General features: G+C 35.3%; 1 protein-coding gene across 1 annotated transcript; it reads left to right on the forward strand.

Annotated features, from left to right (window-relative positions):
• The first annotated feature begins 726 nt into the window (after positions 1 to 726).
• LOC139099848 (fatty acid synthase-like) lies at positions 727 to 9,000 on the forward strand. Its single transcript, XM_070652391.1, has 6 exons — positions 727 to 787; positions 1,876 to 2,514; positions 2,662 to 2,950; positions 3,349 to 3,986; positions 4,061 to 7,885; positions 7,946 to 9,000. Exons 2-6 carry the CDS (start codon positions 1,901 to 1,903, stop codon positions 8,757 to 8,759), a joined length of 6,180 nt encoding a protein of 2,059 aa, XP_070508492.1. The 5' UTR covers positions 727 to 787; positions 1,876 to 1,900; the 3' UTR covers positions 8,760 to 9,000.
• The last annotated feature ends 11,230 nt before the right edge of the window (positions 9,001 to 20,230 follow it).

A 20,230-nucleotide genomic window follows, 5' to 3' on the forward strand; every position in this document is an offset into this window, starting at 1 on the left:
TACTTAAAACATGTGTAGCTTAACAAGTTTGTGAACATAATGATTTATTTCTTTATTTCCGGGTTGGATAGGATGTTTCCGGTTGGGTAGAATATTTAGGGATTAGGAAGAGTATCTGAGGTTGGGTAGGTTATCTAGGGTTTTTAAGGGTAACTGAGGTTGGGTAAGATATCTCGGGTTTGGAAGGGTTTCTCGGTTTGGATAGGATATTTGGGGTTTTGTAGGATATCCAGATTTGGGTAGGATATCCAGAGTTTGGTACGATATCTCGGATTGTGGAGGATATCCAGGGTTGGGCAGGATATCTTTGGTTGGAAAGGATATCTGGGGTTAGAAAGAATAGTCCAGGTAGCTTTATACTGATTGTGACTGAGCACACTCCCAATCACAGCGACTGTTTAGTAAATTGCTCTTTAATTTGAATCAGCTTCCATTCCTTCAACATTCAGGTCTAGAATACTCTTAGAATCCCCCATTTGTTGAGGACAACAACCTTATCTGCATCACCAATATCTCTCAACTGATCGATCATCAACTTATCAGTAACTCTAACTACGAAAACAATTCAATTAAATTAATGATTACTCAATACAATATTGTTTGATTAACAGCTATAGATAAGCTCGTGTATGATATTTGTTATATATTCCTTGGCCGATTTGAATGTGTTGAAATATCCAAATACCCTTAAAATAATAATGAAATTAATAATTTTGATCAGTTTAGCTTGAATTTTTGTTCAGTTAAGCAGCAGTAAAAATTTATAATTGGAAAATTAGAAGAATTGGTATGTAAAGTTTTAATAAGGTTGGGGAATTTGTGAATTGTAGTCATATTAACAGCATATTAGCAGTCATATAAATGTTAAAATTAGGTTGAACATGTCTATTTATTAGGGTTATGTAAGATGTAGTATCGGACTGAAAAATATGATTTTTTTTAACGATTTTTACAATTTTAAATGAAGAAAATCAATTTAAAAATCGAAAAATCTCAATTCTTTCAAAAAACAACCGTTAAAATTGCAATTCTTACGATTGTCCACGAATTTTGCATTTTTAACCTACCTTGGAAATTCAATTCTGGGTTCTACCCAAGCCTACGTGACTCTAACCGCGTAACGGATAAGTAAAAAGTGAACAAATGTGAACTAAATGTTGACACGTAGGCTTGGTGTGTGCCTTTGTATGCGTGTTATTTTAGTCTAACTTACTTCGCTGGGTGTACAGATCAATTGGGATCCATGACCTCTGTTTAACGTCTCTTAAAGCTATTGCTGGTATTTTTCAGTAATTTTCCAATACCACGTTCCAAAGATCTTAATTTCCTTCTAAGTGTTCTCGGTCTCTGTGATGGCTCTTTTATCATCTAAAAAGTCAGATTTTAGGATCTAAGCTTCTGTATGCCATCGAAAAGCATGTCCAGCTTATCAAAACCTGAATCTCACATTGACACGTCCTATAATTCTTTAAATAAAACAATTAGACAGAATAGTGGCCTAAAAACGTACGCAAGTTGTGTAAATATAAGCTATAAATATCCACATCTGTTATTAACTATTAATAAATTCAGGTGGAATTAACTAATGACTAAAACGTGCGTCTGAATCCACGTATTTAAAACATTTGTAGATGGATATTTTTAAAGGAGGGCAACGTTCTCTAATTGTTATGAAGGTACCTTCAATTAGTGCCTTCACTTAGTACATAAAGCTCTTAGGGATTGAAATTATTTGAAATCCTTTTCCATGCTGGATATTTGTGGACAGATTCCAGAAACAGCTTGCCATAATCAGGCATAATCACAGTCTTACCAATCCCCAATCTTCCAAACAGCCACAATCACTAATAAACCCTTTCAACTTCCTTTTCTAAGAATCTTACAAAAATAATCACAAAAAATGTCATCAAATCCAATCAACAACACCGTCGTCATCTCCGGCATGTCCGGTCGATTCCCAAAGTCCCGAACCATCGCTGAATTCCAACACAATATCTACAACAAGATTGACATGACATCACCATGCAGTCCACATTGGTCGGTTCTTGAACAGGATATTCCTGATCGTTATGGAAAGACAGTCGATATTGATAAATTTGATATGGAATTCTTTCCGGTTCCACGTGAATACAAGAACTTGATGGATCCACAGATGAGAATGGTACTTGAGCATGCATATGAAGCAATACTTGATGCTGGAATATCACCATTAACATTACGTGGCAGCAATACTGGTGTGTTTATTGGATGCTGTTTTGTTGATGCTCACTCGATTGCGGTGCTTGATAGAGCTGGAAAGGAACTGGCTGGATCGTTGAGATGCCTGAATGCGAATTACATTTCATACCTGTTTGACTTTAAAGGACCGTCATATGTTGTTGATACAGCATGCAGTAGTAGTGGATATGCTGCTGATTTGGCATTGAAATCTATTCAGAATGGCGAATGTGATCAGGCAATTGTTGCTGGTGTCAATACTGTTCTATTGCCAACAATATTAAAAGGATTTATGAAGTAGGTTTTGGTTAGGGTTTGGGCAATATTCGCAGGTCTGCTGCTTATGACAGCAGTTCGTCTAAGACTGCAGACATGCAATTTAGAGACGAACCCTAAATTTTTGAATATTTTAGAACTGAATTTAAATAAAACTTATTCCCACAGGATAAATGTCATATCAAAAGACGGCTATGCTCGATCATTCGACGAAGAAGCAAGTGGATATTCTCGTGCAGAAGCAATTGTGGCTTTATTCTTTCAAAAGTCAAAAGATGCCAAACGAATCTATGCTAAGGTAATTCACGGACGGAAAAACACAGACGGCTTTAAAAAGGAAGGATTGGCGTCTCCATCGAGATACATGCAGATCAATCTACTTGAAGGTTTTTACAAAGAAATTGGAATTAATCCTAATTTGGTTGATTATGTTGAGGCACACAGTACTGGAACTAAGGTAAGGTTTGAGAATTGTAGTCATTTAAGTCAGTGCTGTCCAAATTTTTGGGGTAACCACTTGGTGGTAAGTCTCGACCTCAGCATACGGTTGCACATTCAGCATATGCCCCGGCAGGGAAAGAATATGCTTTCATGATTCAGGAAAGCCACTATGGTACCTAAAAGCGGTCTTTTTGCCTGTTAGGGACGATGTTGCTGCACATAGTTTAGACAAAACTGATTTAAAGACTTCTAAACAGCGTTGGAGTCAAATTCAACTAGAATCGGACTTTAGAGTCTCTTTAGAGTCTATTTGGAACTTCATTGAGCTTACTAGACTCCAAATGAACCCCAAAGCCCGACTTCTAGTGTCCTACTCCAACTCTACTTCCTCATACCTTCTTATCCATCATTTAGGCTGGTGACACAGAAGAATGCGCTAGTTTAGACGCAGTCTTTTGCAGCAACAGAACTAAACCACTTCTTATTGGTACTGTCAAGTCCAATATGGGACATTCTGAAGGTGCATCAACAGCATGTTCGATTGTTAAGTCATTGCTGGCTTTTGAGACGAAGAAAATTGCTCCAAACATGCATCTTAAGAACATTCGAACCGGAATTGAATCGCTTGTTGAAGGCAGAATGAAAGCTATTGATGAAATTCATGATTTTGATGGTTCTCTTATCGGAGTCAATGGATTTGGATTTGGTGGTTCTAATGTTCATCTATTGCTTGAATCACATAAGAAAGAAAAGGTTAATGAAGGAGTTCCAGCAGATGATTTGCCAAGAATGGTTTTGTGGAGTGGAAGGACTGAGGAAGCAGTGAATGCGATCTTTGAAAATCTTGAAAATACGCAATTTGATGCTGAATATATCGCTCTACTTCAAAACACACAAGTTGTAACTGCTGTTTTGAACACATATCGCGGATATGGAATCTATATTTGGGATACAGTTGAATCCACAATGAAATGTTTATCTAAAAATATACTGAAGAATATTGAGTCTAAAAGGCCTGTTGTTTGGGTCTATACAGGAATGGGAGCTCAATGGTAAGGAACTTCACAATTTTGTGCAATAATCGGCTAACCCAGAACTAACCAATTCCTTAATTTCTCATTCACAGGCCTCAAATGCTGTCGGACTTACAGAAGATTCCACTGTTTACTGCCTCAATCAACAAGTGCCATGAAGTACTTGCCAAAAAAGACATCAATTTAATTGAGATTTTAACGTCAGGAAATGAAAAAATGATGGAAAATGTTGTGCATGCATATGTTGGAATTGCAGCAATACAAATTGGATTAACTGATGTATTGAGAGCATTGGACATAAGTCCTGACTTTATAATTGGTCATTCAGTTGGTGAATTAGGTTGTGCATATGCAGATGGATGCAATAGTGCAGAAGAAATCATTTTGGCTGCTTATTCACGTGGAATGGCAAGTTTAGAGACGGAAATCATTCATGGTTCAATGGCTGCTGTTGGATTAGGACATGAAGAACTCAAAGAAATTCTAATTGATGGCATTGAAATTGCTTGTCACAACAGTTCCAATTCATCGACAATTTCTGGTCCATCTGAACTTGTTGCAGCATTTATTGAGCAATTGAAGGAGAAGAAAATCTTTGTAAAGGAAGTAAATTCATCAAATATTCCTTACCATACCTCATACATCTCACAAATGGCACCAAAACTTCTTGCACGTCTCAAAGACATCATCAAAAATCCCAAAGAACGTTCATCAAAATGGCTCAGTTCCAGTGTCCCAAAAGATTTATGGAATCAGGAACAGGAACAGCACACCAACTTGTCATCACCTGAATATCATACAAATAATCTCTTAAATCCAGTTCTATTTCAAGAAGTACTTGACATGTTGCCCAAGGATGCATTGACAATTGAAATTGCACCAAGTGGATTGTTGCAAGCTATTTTGAGACGGGCACTGCCTGATGGTGCTCACATCAGTTTAACAAAGAAGGGCGACAAGGAAAATTCAATCAATTTGATGACTTCACTTGGAAAGATCTTCCAAAATGGCGTCGATATGGACATCAGCAAGTTATATCCACCAGTTGAATTTCCAGTATCTAGAGGAACTCCAATGATATCGCCGCTCATCAAATGGGATCACAGTATAAGCTATGATGAGTTCCGTTTTGAAAATGTCGAAGTCAATGAACTAAAGTTGGTCATTAACCTTCGGGATCCAAGTTTTGAATACCTAACTGGACATAAAATTGATGGATCAATAGTATTTCCAGGTAGTGGATATCTTGTTCTAGCATATCGAATAGCAGCAGCTCACTATAAGAAAGGAATTGAGGAATTTGATGCTGAATATGAAAATGTTAAATTTATTAATGCATGCTTCCTGTCAATGGACAAGACAACTACACTGACCATAAATTATCAAAGCGGAGATGGAAGATTTGAAGTTCGTGAGGAAAAATTGTTGTTGTGTGTCGGTTACATCCGTCCAACAGTTGCTGAAGTAACTCCACTTGCCAAACCAAATAATGATTTAGTTCCAACAATGTCACATGATGATTTCTATAAGGAACTAAGAATTCGTGGCTATAACTATGAAAAATCATTCAAATCTGTCATGTCAGCTAAAATTGATGGATCGGAACTAAATATGCGATACAATAATAACTTGGTAGAGTTTTTGGACGCAGTAGCCCAAAATGTCATAATCAGACGTGACTTAAGAACACCATTTGTGCCATCAAGTATTCGTCGTATTGTCCTAAAACCTTCGGAAATCGCAAAATCACTCCGTAATGTTTCAAATGATCAAGGCGATGCCTTCGTGACTTCATATTATTCAAAGGAACTTGATCTTATTCGCTGTGATGGTCTCGAAGTCCGAAATGCTGGCTACTTGCCAATACCCAAAAAGACTCAATCAGGAAGGCTTTCATTATTAAATTATAAGTTCCTTCCAAATTATTTGGCTCCGGTCATGTCCCGGCATGATGCATTGTCAGTCAGTTTAAGGTCATTTTTGGAACTGAATAATATGATTAACATTAAGATTGTTGAAATTGATTCTGGCGATGAAGATCCAATTATGGACGAAAGTTTCTTGACATTTTCTGATAATGCTCCAGTTACTGGAATTAAGCTGCTTTACTTTACGGACAGTGAGGTCGTTGAGAGAATTTCAGGAATTGAATACAGGATGTTGACTGAATTTGACTCAATATCCCAAATTCACATTATTTTTAAAGGCAATTGCATCCATGACTGTCAATTTTTGGATAAAATGAAAGACAGACTTGCTGACGGCGGATACTTAATCTGTCGAGAGCCAAAGTCCATTGAAGCACATCCAAATATCCCAAGTAACCTAAAATTCATAGCTAAAATCCAACTTGAAGACGAAAACTTCATCATTCTCAAATTCATGTCCAAACCCTACCAAATTCCATCAGCAGCCATCAAAATCACATCAACTGACTTCTCATGGCTTGATAAAGTCAAAGAAACAATCAAAACGGAACCGACAATTTTATATTCAGAAGGTGAAAATGAGTCTGGAATTTTGGGACTTGTCAATTGCATCCGACGTGAACCGGCTGGAAAGGATGTCAAGTGTGTCTTCATTGATGATCCAACAGCACCCAAATTTGATTTTGAGAATGAGTTTTATAGGAAGCAGTTGGAGAAGGGAATGGCGATGAATGTGTATAGGAATGGGCAGTGGGGATCTTACTACCATCTTGACCTAAAACCCCAACTCCTACCCAAAATAACACCAGAAACTAGAATAATTGCTGATATTCAAACCCGCGGTGACTTCTCATCAATAAAATGGTCCGAAGGTCCACACAAATACACCAACGAGGACGAACTCATCACAGTCCATTATGCAGCACTAAACTTCAAGGACATTATGCTTGCTAGTGGACGTGTGCCTGTCACAATGCTGGGTGAGTCAAGATTAGATCATCAGCACATCCTTGGATGTGAATTTGCTGGAGTTACGTCAAGTGGTGAGAAAGTTATTGGATTGATTATATCTGGTGGATTAGCTACACATGTCAAGAAGTCACACGCACTTCTGTTGGATCTGCCAAAAGGATGGACATTGGAAGAAGGTGCAACAATTCTTTGTACTTATGGAACTGTCTTTTTAGGACTGCTTGTTAGGTCACAAATGAAGAAAGGAAATTCAATTCTGATTCATGCTGGATCTGGTGGTGTTGGACTTGCTGCAATTCATACGGCAATGAGCCTGGAAATGGAAGTCTTCACTACAGTCAGCACAGAAGAAAAGAGGAATTACTTATTGGAACTGTTCCCGAAATTAAAGCCTGAAAATATAGGCAATTCACGTGACACAAGCTTTGAGGACATGATTATGAGGAACACAAATGGAAAAGGTGTCGATTTTGTGCTGAATTCACTGTCTGATGACAAGCTACTGGCTTCGTTGAGATGTGTTGGTCAAGGTGGGACATTTGTGGAAATTGGCAAGTCGGACATCTACAGAGACAACAAGATCAATCTTGGACAATTTGTCAAAGACATCTCATTCCTGTCAGTTAATGCTGATATCTTGGCGTATCAAGCTAAAATGACACAAAAGAAACCGGAGCTTCTTTTTGAACTTATGGAAGATGCCATAGAAAAAGGCATAATTAAACCTTTAAAAGCCACTATTTTTAATGCTGATCAACTTGAGGAAGCATTCAGGTACATGGCAAGTGGCAAGCATATTGGAAAGATTTTGATAAAAATTCTCGATGAGAATGGACCTTTAATTAAGGAAGTAACTCCTCGGGTCTTCTTCAATCCACAACATTCGTACATCATTTGTGGTGGACTTGGTGGATTTGGAATGGAACTTGCTGACTGGATGATCATTAGAGGATGTCGTAAGATTGTTTTGAGTTCTAGTCGTGGTGTTGTTGATGGATATCATGAATATAAGTTCAGGTAAGCATGCTTTGGCACTTAATTGACTTCCTAACCTCAAAATTATACCTTATTACACAGGTACTGGAGATCTTACGGAGCTGACATTAAAACTAGCACTGCCAACATCACAACAGCTTCAGGATGTCATCAACTAATTGCAGAAGCATCAGAACTTGGACCTGTTGGTGGAATCTTCAATCTTGCTGTTAAACTTGTTGATGCAATCCTCGAGAACCAGACAGTTGAGACATTTGAGCAATGTATGGCACCAAAAGGAACAGCAACTAAATTTTTAGACGAAATTTCTCGGGAAAAATGCAAGGAATTGGAATATTTTGTTGTGTTTTCAAGTATCGCCTGTGGATTTGGCAATATTGGACAGACAAATTATGGCATGGCCAATTCAGTCATGGAACGAATTATCGAGAATCGAAGACGTGACAATTTACCAGGACAAGCCATTCAATGGGGTCCAATTGGGGATGTTGGTCTATACATGAAAAGCTTAACTGAAAGACAAATTCAATCAAATATGGAAATCAGCACAACTCTTATGCAAAGCATCTATTCATGCCTTCAAGTTATGGATAGTCTAATAACGTCAAATGAACCAATTGTCACAAGTTTAGTCATAGCTGAAAAAGCGGCATCATCAAAAGGACGAAATTTACTTCTCCAGCAAGTAATTCGAGCTTTAGGAATCAAGGACATCAATGCATATCCAAAGGATACCAAAATTATTGATCTAGGAATGGATTCAATTCTGACTGTTGAAATTATTCAATTAATTGAGAAACATTTTAATGTTCAACTGACGGTGAATGACATAAGGACAATGACATTGGCACAGTTGATTGATATTGCTGGTACGGATGATAAGGCAGCTGAATAGGTAGCACCTAGCATATCATGAGTATACTTATCAATCCCGAACATGCTCGTTATTTTTTGTATCTTTTATGTATTATTGATCTTAAACTGTCGGATTTTCCAAATATTTTTATAATAAAGCCAGAGTTGGCAAGAACCCAATGTGGAGGCGCCTCAATTGAAGTCCGGACTCCATGGAATCTGACTCAACTTTTTTTGGGAGTCCGGACTTCAAACTCCTGCCAACTCAGATTAAAACACAATTTCAAGTAACAAAAATTGGTTAACTGATCAAAAATCCAGAATCCCAGGTAGACGTCACTCTGACTTCAGCCTTGATTCCGGTTCATGCACCATACCAGAGCCACACCAGCCTAGTATCGGATTTTAGTAAAATCACTAAGTTGCAGTTTAAATCGACCCTAAAATCAACACATTTCTAGACTTTTCTACCAAAATATTCTAATTCCAGCACGTTTATCTTATTGCATGCAAACATATTTGCTTATTTATTCTTATTTTTCCGTGCCTTAATTAGATCTCATTAAAATTTAATGAGATTTGTTGTTTTCTAATTCTTTCAATTACTTTACTACTTAACATTTTCATATAAATTTTGGATATTTTTGTGGATTTAATTGTGGAACTTTACTTTTTCAGGGTGGTAATTTAGGGGTGCCTGAGAAGCACATGTTGTAGACATAGGCAGAACGTCTCTTAGGAGATAGGTAGCGGCAATACTTAACGCCAGAGAACTGCTCACTATGCAGTTTCTGTTTGTGTTAAGTATTGGAGTTACTTAACTCCTAAGGGACGTTCTGTCTATGTCTACTGCACACATGGGGTAGGAATGGTCGAGAATCTGGGACTAGGGTGACTTGGATTTGGATGAAGAGCTGGTTTCATTGAATTTGGACTAGGGTTAGAGTCTAGGGTAGGTTGGAGCTGGATTTTTGGTCATTTTTAGGCCTTGTGACTTTCAGGTTCTATTTAGAGGCAATTTTGAGGATCACATTACGAGAAACTTCAATATTTCGCTTTTTTGATGCACCCTGCATGACTATCCGACGTCTAACCCGAGCCAGACCATTCTGCAACTTCAAATCACTCAGAAATTCCTATTTTCTCAAATTTAATGTTCATTTAATTCTACAATTTACCTTTGTTGCCTCCACTCCAGCTAATACAATCACAATTCAGCAGTCAATTACTCCATCTTATGTAACAAATTCACCCCTCAAAAGTCACTCCCTCATTATAAACAACAAAAATACATTAATTACTTGATAAAATGAGCACAGTCAGAAAGAATCACAATTAACTCATCAAAAAATTTTTTTTGCTTCTTTTCACCTTTATTTTGAAAATTATCTCGGCTGCTGCCGAGTAAGTGGATGACTTGAAAGAAAGTTTTGGTCTTTTTGAGGATGGTATTGTTTGGTGCTTAATTTAGAGCTTTTGTGAGGTTAAATGAGAGTTTGTGGAAGACTTAAGATGAGGTTGAATTGGAAGCGAATTTGGTTTGTCGGTTTCTGTCGTTTTTTTCGGTATCTTTCGGACTTTTTCGGACTTTTTCGGACTTTTTCGGTCTTCTTCGGTTTTGTTCGGTCTCTCTTAGTCTCTCTTGTTCTCATTTGGTCTCTCTCAGTCTCTCTCGGCCTCTCTGAGTCTTTCTGAGTCTCTCTGAGTCTCTCTGAGTCTCTCTGAGTCTCTCTGAGTCTCTCTCCGTCTCACTTTCAGCCACAGTAGGTCAATCACAATGATTATAATCAATTATCCACCTCAAAAAACATCTTCAACCAATCAAATCAGAAACAATATCATCAAAACTTTTTTTTATCTTTATTATTCCATCATTGCAGTCACTGCTGAACATAAAGTCAAATTTTAGTGACAAAAACCACAAAAATTTAATCGCCATTAAATACAAATTGTGATGTCATTGCATCACTTTGAGATGAAATAATAAAATAAATCGTGACAGTTTCTTTTTTTATGTTGTATAAACATCAAAATTTATTGCGAGAACTTCTTTATGCTGTACATTAAATGATTGCTGTTGATGTTGTCGCTGTTGATGTTTTTAATCTTCTTATTTTCCCTTCTGGGGAGGGATTCTTGGATAAAGAGCTTAATTGGAAGTTTGCAAGAAGAGTTGAAGGGCACAGAGGTGCAGTTGGTCAAGTTCAAAAGTGCTCTCGTGCGCCATATTCAGAATACCACTTTAAAGTCTCCCCCAGAATATGACAAACTCAAAAAATGCCCAAATAGCTCAAATAAGACATCAAAAAAGCCAACAAAAAAGTAATTAACATTCCACAAGACAGCCATCCTCATTTTCCACATCCAATTTGAATATCTGGCATATTCCATCTCCCAAAAGCAGCCTTGGCAGTTTTCCTTCATCTTCTTCTCTGCTGCTCTCACATTCTTGTCACATTCACAAAATTAAAGCTTAACAAAGTTAATTGAAACTAATAAAATGAGGATTAAATGTGAATAAAGAAAATGGCAAGATGGCAAAAAATTTTATTTTATTCATCTTGAACTTGAAATGCGATTACATTTTGCCCTTGAGAGTTCTTGTTGTTGTTGCTGTTGTTGTTTTTATAAAGTGCTGTTGAGGTGTTGGCTTGTCGTTGGAATTGGATGATGTGGATTTGGACTTTATTTTGAATTGATAATTCTGGTAAGTTGATCAATAGATCTAAGAATTGAGAGATTCTTTCAGATATTCAGGAACTGAGCAACAAGTCCAAAAGCTAAGGTAAATATCCAAAAAAAAACTAAGCAAAAGATCCAAAAACTGAGCAAATGATCCAAAAATTTGAACAATTTTTTTTTCGAAAACTGAGCAAAAGATGCGAAACTGAGCAAATGATGCGAAAACTGAGCAAATGATCCAAAAAAATTGAGCAAAAGTTCTACAACTCGAAGAATAGATCGAAAAATCCAACAAAATTGAGTTGTAGCCCCAATCATTTGAGTAGCGACACATCAAAACTGAGCAACACATCACATAACCATCCAAACAGCCAACATCCTCCCAAACTAAAATCAAATCACACATCCTAAAACCTCCTAAACGCTCCTTTACAATTTAAACTAATAATAAGTTACTAAATCTATCCGTTCCCAAAAAAGGGCTCAGGAAATTCACAGTAAATAACGCATTGCCTCCGGTCGAGTTCCAAAAACTAATTTGACCTTGATTTTTGGATACCGAAAACTCAATTAAGTTTTGCAAGCCACAAATACGGAAGTAAAAAATCACGGAACTAAACATATAAAATTTTGTTCCCTTTAAAAAAAAAAATACGATAAAGTTTTAAACACGAGGATTACAGAAATTGGGTCGTTGTGTGGGGTCTGTTCATTTATTAGGTGACGCTGGAGCATGAGGAAGAGCATAGGGAAGAACATGGGGTAAAACATGGATAAGAGCGCATGAGGATGAGCGCATGTGAAAGAGCGCATGAGGATGAGCGCATGAGTTAGAGCGCATGAGTTAGAGCGCATGGGGAAGAGCGCATGGGGATGAGCGCATGGGGATGACCGCATGGGGATGACCGCATGGGGAAGAGCGCATGGGGAAGAGCGCATGTGGATGAGCGCATTGAGATGAGCGCATATGGATGAGCGCATTGGGATGAGCGCATTGGGAAGAGCGCATGAGTTAGAGCGCATGAGTTAGAGCGCATGGGGAAGAGCGCATGGGGATGAGCGCACATGGATGAGCGCACGTGGAAGCGCATTTGGAAGAGCATGAGCAGAACATGAGGAAGAGGGGTGAATGAAGGGATGATGAGGGTCAATTTTCCACGTTACCTAACAACAGAACTAACCCCTTAGATTCACATCCGTGACGATAAAATGAAAATGTTCAACTAACCACATTTATGAATATTTTTTTTTTGATCTCAGGATTCACATAAATATTAATTCAACAAATTGATGACACGTGTTTCCGCATCAATTTCCATTCATTCACATCCCAAAAAAAATGCTAGGGATGAATAGGAGAACTTTAATCCCCAAAAGCTTGCACATGATGAAATAAAGTTTCGACATAGTCATGATGACGATGTCACAAGAAGTTCATATTGCGGTGGGAAAAATATAAGTTTGGATTGTGACTTGGATTTCATCTTATTAAGCTTCTTCTTTTTTTACTTCTGTTGGAGTTCTTCTTGTTCATCAAAACTTTATGATTGGCCTTTTTTATGAAAACTTATGTCCTTGTTGATGCTTTGGACTGAAATATATTGAGTGGTGGATGGAAGTGTAATTGGATGGATTAAGGTTCAAAGACACGATTACAGGAGTCACTAGGGTAACCTGCTGTATTCTGAGTAGTTTTAGGAACGATAAAAAGAGGAGAAACATAGAATCTGAACAAACTTTGCGATGTGGCCAGAAAATGAGTCAGATGGAAGGCCTTTTGTAATAATCTAGGCTCCAAGTCGGAGCATGATTCCAAAAAGAAGAAGAAACCCAGGACAAAATTCAAATGTACCCAGAATAGCTGGAGAAGCTGGTTTGCTTGATGCACTTTGGTACAGAATTGACAAGACTTTGGAAGACGAACTCTTTTGGACTTCAAGAAGACTCTAAAGTTCTAAAAAACATTGGAGGCTAAACATAGGTAGGAAAAGGTGTGTTTTTAGGGTTAAGAGGAATTGGATAGTAGGTGTGGAAGACACATGTACCAGAAATGGTCAAAAACTCAGCGTCAGGCCAACCAGAATTTGACCTGAAGCTGGATTTCTCAAATTTGGCTTTGGGTTAGAGTGATATTGAGTTGGAAACGAATTTTGGTTTCTAAGCCAAGTCAGATTTGAAGAAATCCAGCTTTAGGTCAGAGTCACGCTGGCTTGGGGATGGATATTCAGCTATTTCTATTCCATGTGCTTACCACGCCTTCCATCTGCTTTTTCTTAACTCTTAACTGAATACAACCTTATCTCTACTTATGTCTAGTCTATGTGCAATTAACTCCAGATCCATGGCATCCTAGATGGTATGTTGCATCATTGATACAAGATTATTCAAGCCATCCTATACTCTAGGTTCAATTCCACATCCAAACTATGCTTTCTTGCTATCGGGATCGTGATCGAGATTTCCCGGGATATCCTGAAAATTTCAATCCCGATCCTGATCCCGAAAATTTATCAAGAAAGCACACCCAATCCCCAAAATCCTTCCCTTAACATCCAACAATCATTAATATTTCAGCTTAAATTCTCTTCAAAAATCAGCTAACTTTATTTTGCTTTTCCTTGAATTTATCCAGCATCAAGCACAAGAAATTCCTCCATCCATCCACATTCCTATAAATTCCAATTTTTTAAGCATCCTCATCCATCGATTTCCCTTTTTTGCATTCCTCCATTCTCATCCCAATAACTCTCAACAGGATCTGCAGGATTTTTTTATGCAGCACAGTAAATATACAGATTGTTGCATCTGAAATTCAGCATGCAGCGAGAAAAATCGAAAAAATTGTTCTGTTTTGCATTACAAATTGATTCCGTCTGTTGTATTTTATTGCATATCATTATCGTAAGTACCTTTAGTGGATTGTTGCGATAATGAAATGGGAAGTGATGGTGATAATGGACGTGAATTCATTTTGGTGTTGCTGCTTTTGGATGGACTTAAGTGGATTATTGTTTTCTTTTTGGTTTTGGGGGAATTGATAATAAATGACGGGAATTTATGGGTGGAATTTGAGGATATGTCAAAATTGAGAAAAGCACAGCATGTGTGGGTGTCAAATTGTTTCTGGGCAGAGTAATCAGGCAATATTCCGGACATCATCACTATTTTGTGATTCAATTGTTATAAAGAATTCTAATTTTGAGGTTATAATTAAAAATTTGAGTTTAGAATTTCTTATTTTGAGGTGTAGTTGCTTAATTTTAAATCCAATTTAAAGTTTGGAGTTCCAGATTTGAGGTTAAATTTTGCGATTTTTGAGGTTATAATTGCAAATTTAAGGTTTAGGCTTGAAGTTTGAAGTTAGACTTAAAATTTTTAAGGTTAAGTTGCTCAGTTTTGATATTAAAATTCTGATTTTGAGGTTAAAATTATAATTTTGAGGTAACAATTCAAGTTTTGAGGTTAAAATTCCAGATTTTGAGGTTACGATTCCAATTTGGAGGTTAGAGTTCTAATTTTAAGCTTAGATTTCCAGATTTTGAAGTTGGAATTTCAATTTTGAGGTTAAATTTCCAATTTTGAGGTTAAATTGCTCAATTTTGAGGTTAGAACTCCATTTTCATCTCTAATTCTCATCTTTACCATCACAACTTCAACATCAATCTATTAAAGTTCCATAAAAATTTGCCATGGGAATATAAAGTTGCTCTCAAATGTATTCACACTAGCAACAGCAACAGCAGCAACAAAAAAAAATCTATTTCCACATAAAAAACTTTCACACAATTGTGCACTGCTTGTAAAATTACTCAGAACACAAAAATGTGTATAGAAAAAAAATTGAAATGCAAATTGGAATAAAATGTACACAATTGTCGTGTTTTGCACATTTCCTTTCAATTTACATAGTTTTCTAGCTTCAGAGAAATGGATAAAATATGTGAGAAATAAGCAACGATTGAGAGTGCAGCAACAGAAGCAGTAAAAAAAGGTCATATTGAATTTCACAAAGCAACTGCACATTCAATATAATTTCAATAATCGAGTGTTTGAATTAAAGACAATTGAAATTTATGGAAGCGTATGTGGATGTGCTTTGTTGTTGTTTTGTTGCTTCTTTGAGCATACTAAGAAATTTTGAATGATTTTATTGCTCATGCCATAGCTCATTCTTCATATAATAGGGAAAAGATCCCTATAGAGCTTTAAATCTAGGATTCTAACCTCAAAAAATTGGGTATATCTACACTTTAGGGTGGGCCAATATATTAATTTTCATATGTACTAAAATCACTCCAAAAACACTTAATATAACGTTTAATCGTAGTTTTAGTAGTTTTTAGGTAAGTTTTTACAGTTTTGGGTAGTTTTGAGTCAAAAAATTTAATTTTAAAATTTCGATATTTTTTGTCATTTTGGACTATTTTTGGTTTGTTCATTATATTTTGAGTATAGAAAATTATAGATAATTGAAATTTTAGTTTATGGATCTATTCGTCTTTAGATAAAACGAATTCTAATCTGGTCAGATAAACCTAAACCAGATCAGTATTCATGGACATTTTGTAAAAGGGATCATTATTACCCTATGCTGAATCAGTATTCATGGATATTTTGTAAAAAATGATCATTGTTATCAATTATGGTACAAAAAATATTAAAACGATACCAAAAATAAGGAAAAAAGTTAAATTTTTTTGAAATTTTAAAATTAAATTTTTTGACTCAAAACTACCCAAAACTGTTAAAACTTACCTAAAAACTACTAAAACTACGATTAAACGTTATATTAAGTGTTTTTGAAGTGATTTTGGTACATATGAAAATTAATATATTGGCCCACCCTAAAGTGTAGTTTAGCCAAAAATTGAAATCATAACCTCAAAGTCAGAATTCTAACCTCAAAATTGAGCAAATTAACCTCAAAATTAGAACTCTTACCTCAAAATCCAGAAATCTAATCTCAAAATTTGAAATTCTAATCTCAAAATCGGAATTCTAACCTCAAAATTTGGAGATCTAACCTCAAAATTTAAATTTTAACTTTAGAATTGGAAATCTAACCTCAAAATTCACACTTTAACCTTAACATTGGAATTCTAACCACAAAAATTGGAATATCAACCTTAAAATCCCAATTTTAACCTCAAAAACTAGAAACTAACCTTAAAATTGCTCCTCTAACCTCAAAAATCTCAAACCTTCCCTAACCCTAAAAAAATGCAATTTCTCAACAACACAGCTCTCTATATCACAACAAATCCATGTCCTTATCACATCCAATTTAAATTCACTTCCTTTAAATTAGCAGAATTGAATTCTGCATCATGTTCATGTCGATATTAAAGATATAAAAAAAAAATTCAATTTTATTTTTTTCCATTTTCCTGTTGCTGAATGTTCATCTTCATTCGATTTCCATTTACAATGCATGAATGTCCTTTTTCCAGCACCTTATACCATATGTGGATTGTATAGAAAAGTTGTTTATTGATTTCGGATTTACTTCTTTGTAATGTAACGGAGGATATGTGAAGGATATATAGAGAAAAAAATGGATAGAAATATTTATGAATTGGAAATAGAACAGCTTTGAAGGGGGTGTTCAGTGAAGGGTTGTTTGGGGGAGGTTGGGTGGACATTGGGGGACAATTATAGCCAGAGAAGCTAAAGATGCTCCATTTGGCTTGGTTCCAGTAAGTAACCGGGTCGTTTTTAACCTTAAAATTGGAACTATAACCTCAAAATTCGAAATCTAACCTCAAAATTAGAAGTATAACCTCAAATTTGAAACTATAACCTCAAAATTGCAATTCCAACCTCAAAATTTGAACTATAACCTCAAAATTTGAAATCTAACCTCAAAATTAGAAGTTTAACCTCAAAATTGCAATTCTAACCTCAAAATTGGAACTATAACCTCAAAATTGCAATTCTAACCTCAAAATTCGAATTCTAACCTTAAAATTGCAATTCTAACCTCAAAATTGCAATTCTATCCTCAATTATTGCAGTGCTTGAATAATCACCTTTTTGACCCTCCATCCTTCTCCCTTCCCATCCTTTCCCTACCCTCAATACCGTCACGTAATCCATGAATGCTCCCTTAAAAATTAATCCAAAATTTAAACACAAAATAACGAAAAATTTCTCAGATTTTTCCTAAACATTAACTATTCTACGAATAAAGGAATCGATTTATCCACAAATTATCAGCTTCGTTAGCTTTGCTTTTTTTTTCAAAACTTTAATGAACGTTAACGACTTTTTAATTAATTTCTTCCTTTTATTCTCTTTAAAATAAAAAAAAGTTTTAAACTTGACAAAGTTTTTTTCTGTTCTGATAATTGACTTTAATGTCGGCTTGAATGGGACTTGAGTGGTGGTTAGGAATTGGAAATTGAGATGTTTAATTTGGAATTGGTGGTAATTTTGAGGTTATGTTGTTGAAAATCGTTAAATTTTCATGAAAATTTCAAAATTGACTTCAAATTTTCATTTGGATTTGTCGATTTTGAGCTGTGTAAAACTGAACAAATTGACAAAAAATTTGAAATTTTCCAAAAAAAAATTCAAATTTTTAAAAACCGTTACAATTTTTAATTTTTTATGAAAATCTCAAAGTCTACTAGAATTTATGTGTCAAAATGTTAAGTTTGAGTTCTGCCAAATTGAGAAAAAAAAAACTGAAATTTTCCAAAATTTCAAATTTTGCAAAACCGTTAAAATTTCAAATCTCCAAAAACCGTTAAATATTCAATTTCTGTTCAAAAATACGCTTAATTTACTCAATAAGAACCAGCATTTTTCCACTTTTTCCACACATTTTCCATCCATTATTCCCAAAATATCCTCTAATAATTGTGTATGCTGTACGCTTAACTCAATCTATTGTTGCTGAGTTTTTAGAAATTTTACAGCATGTGGAATTTTATTTTACAGGAAATTCAACTCACTGAATTTTTGATTGTTTTTTATCGAGTTAATGTGTTTTCTCTTTTCTTCAATTTTCAGGTATGACTGAGTTTTTTCATTCATATTTAAGGTTGATGTTGTGAGGAATTGGTTGGAATGGGGTGTGGATTCAGGAGGTATTTTCCTTAAAATTTGCAGACTTAACCTCGAAAACTTGCAAAAGAACCTCAAAAATTGAGCAACATAACCTCAAAATTAAGCAACTTAACCTAAAAATTGAGCAACTTAACCTCAAAACTGAGCAACCTAACCTCAAAATTCATCATTAGGACATTAATACATTTCACAATACATAACCTGCAAATCATATTTCAGACAAGATTCTAATGCAAAATTCAATCTAAAATGTCCACAATGTTTGCATACATAAACAGTCATTATCTTCAGAGAACGTTTGTCATCAAATCATTATTACCCCAAAAATTGCTTATTCACAAATTTTCCCACATTCAGCATAGCAAGAGCAACAATCAGACTAACAACAAAAGGCAGCAATTCAGTCTCATGAATGTCAATTTTGAATTTAAATGTAAAATTTTGTGGAATTGGAAGGTGGAAGTGGAAGGCAGCATAAAATGCATGAGATGAATTGATAATGTGTCAATTTTCTGATTGAGTTGCGATTTTTTTTTGTGGCTTTTTACTTGGCAGTTCCTGATGTTATTGATGAAATGTTCTAGGTTAGAAAATTAAATTAAATTAAATTTCTATGAATTGATGGAATAAGGAAGATGGATGGGTGAGTATTGATGCTTGAGCTTAATCTATTGTTCATGTTATGCTGCATTCTTAATTTTTTGGAAGAATTGATCGAGAATTTTGAGGTTAAGTTTTTAATTTTGAGGTTAAGTTGCTTAATTTTTTGAGGTTAAGTTGCTCAATTTTTTAGGTTAAGTTGACAAATTTGTAGATTATGTTCAAAACTTTTTAGGTTAACATTCCAAATTTTGAGGTTAAGTTGCTCACTTTTGAGGTTATGTTGCTCAATTTTGAGGTTATACTGACAATTTTTGAGCTTATGCTGTCAAATTTTAAGGTTATGTTCAAATTTTTGAGGTTAAATTTTCAAATTTGAAGGTTATGCACCCAATTTTTGAGGTTATATTTTTTAAAATTTTCATTCAATTCAGTAAAACTCTCACGATCAAAAAGTAGACAATTTTCCAAGAAAAAGCATCAAGAAAGCATGTAAAAAATATCTAAAAATTGCAAGCAGTAAGCGAGAGGAAGCGATAATAAAATTGCAATCATGATTCATCGTTAATTCATCATTCATTCAGGAACTTCTTCACAAACTAAACCATCTCATACAATTGATTCTCGCTTCCTTTAGCTAACGGAAAGATTCATTATTTCTTCATTCTTTACTTCTTCACTTTTTTGTTGTTGTTGCTGCTGTATCCCGAGGGATAAATGATTGATATGGAATATGGAATGATGTTCGTAATCAGAGCGGAAAGTAAGTTGTTTTGTTGTTGTAATGGATGTAATATTTGGTAAGATTAAAGAGAATTTATTGAGAAAATTGAGGTTATGTTGTTCTTTTTTAGGTTATGTTGCACATTTTGAGGTTACGTTGCTCAATTTTGAGGTTAAGTTGCTCAATATTGAGGTTAAGTTGCTCAATTTTGAGGTTAAGTTGCTCAATTTTTAGGTTATTATTCTCAATTTTGAGGTTAAGTTGCTCAGTTTTGAGGTTATGTTGCCAAATTTTGAGGTTATTTGATGTCACTCGGGCCCTCATTTCGCTTACAATTTCAAATCCATTCATACTTTTAACAGCCATTCCAATATAAAATGCAAAAAGTCTTATTGAAATAAAAAATTTACTTTTAAGTTGGCAAACATATAAAA

This window comes from Chironomus tepperi, unplaced genomic scaffold, assembly GCF_022539635.2.
Source record: "Chironomus tepperi strain 1889 unplaced genomic scaffold, CSIRO-AGI_Ctep_v1 contig_486, whole genome shotgun sequence".
NCBI classification, from domain to species: Eukaryota; Metazoa; Arthropoda; class Insecta; order Diptera; family Chironomidae; genus Chironomus; species Chironomus tepperi.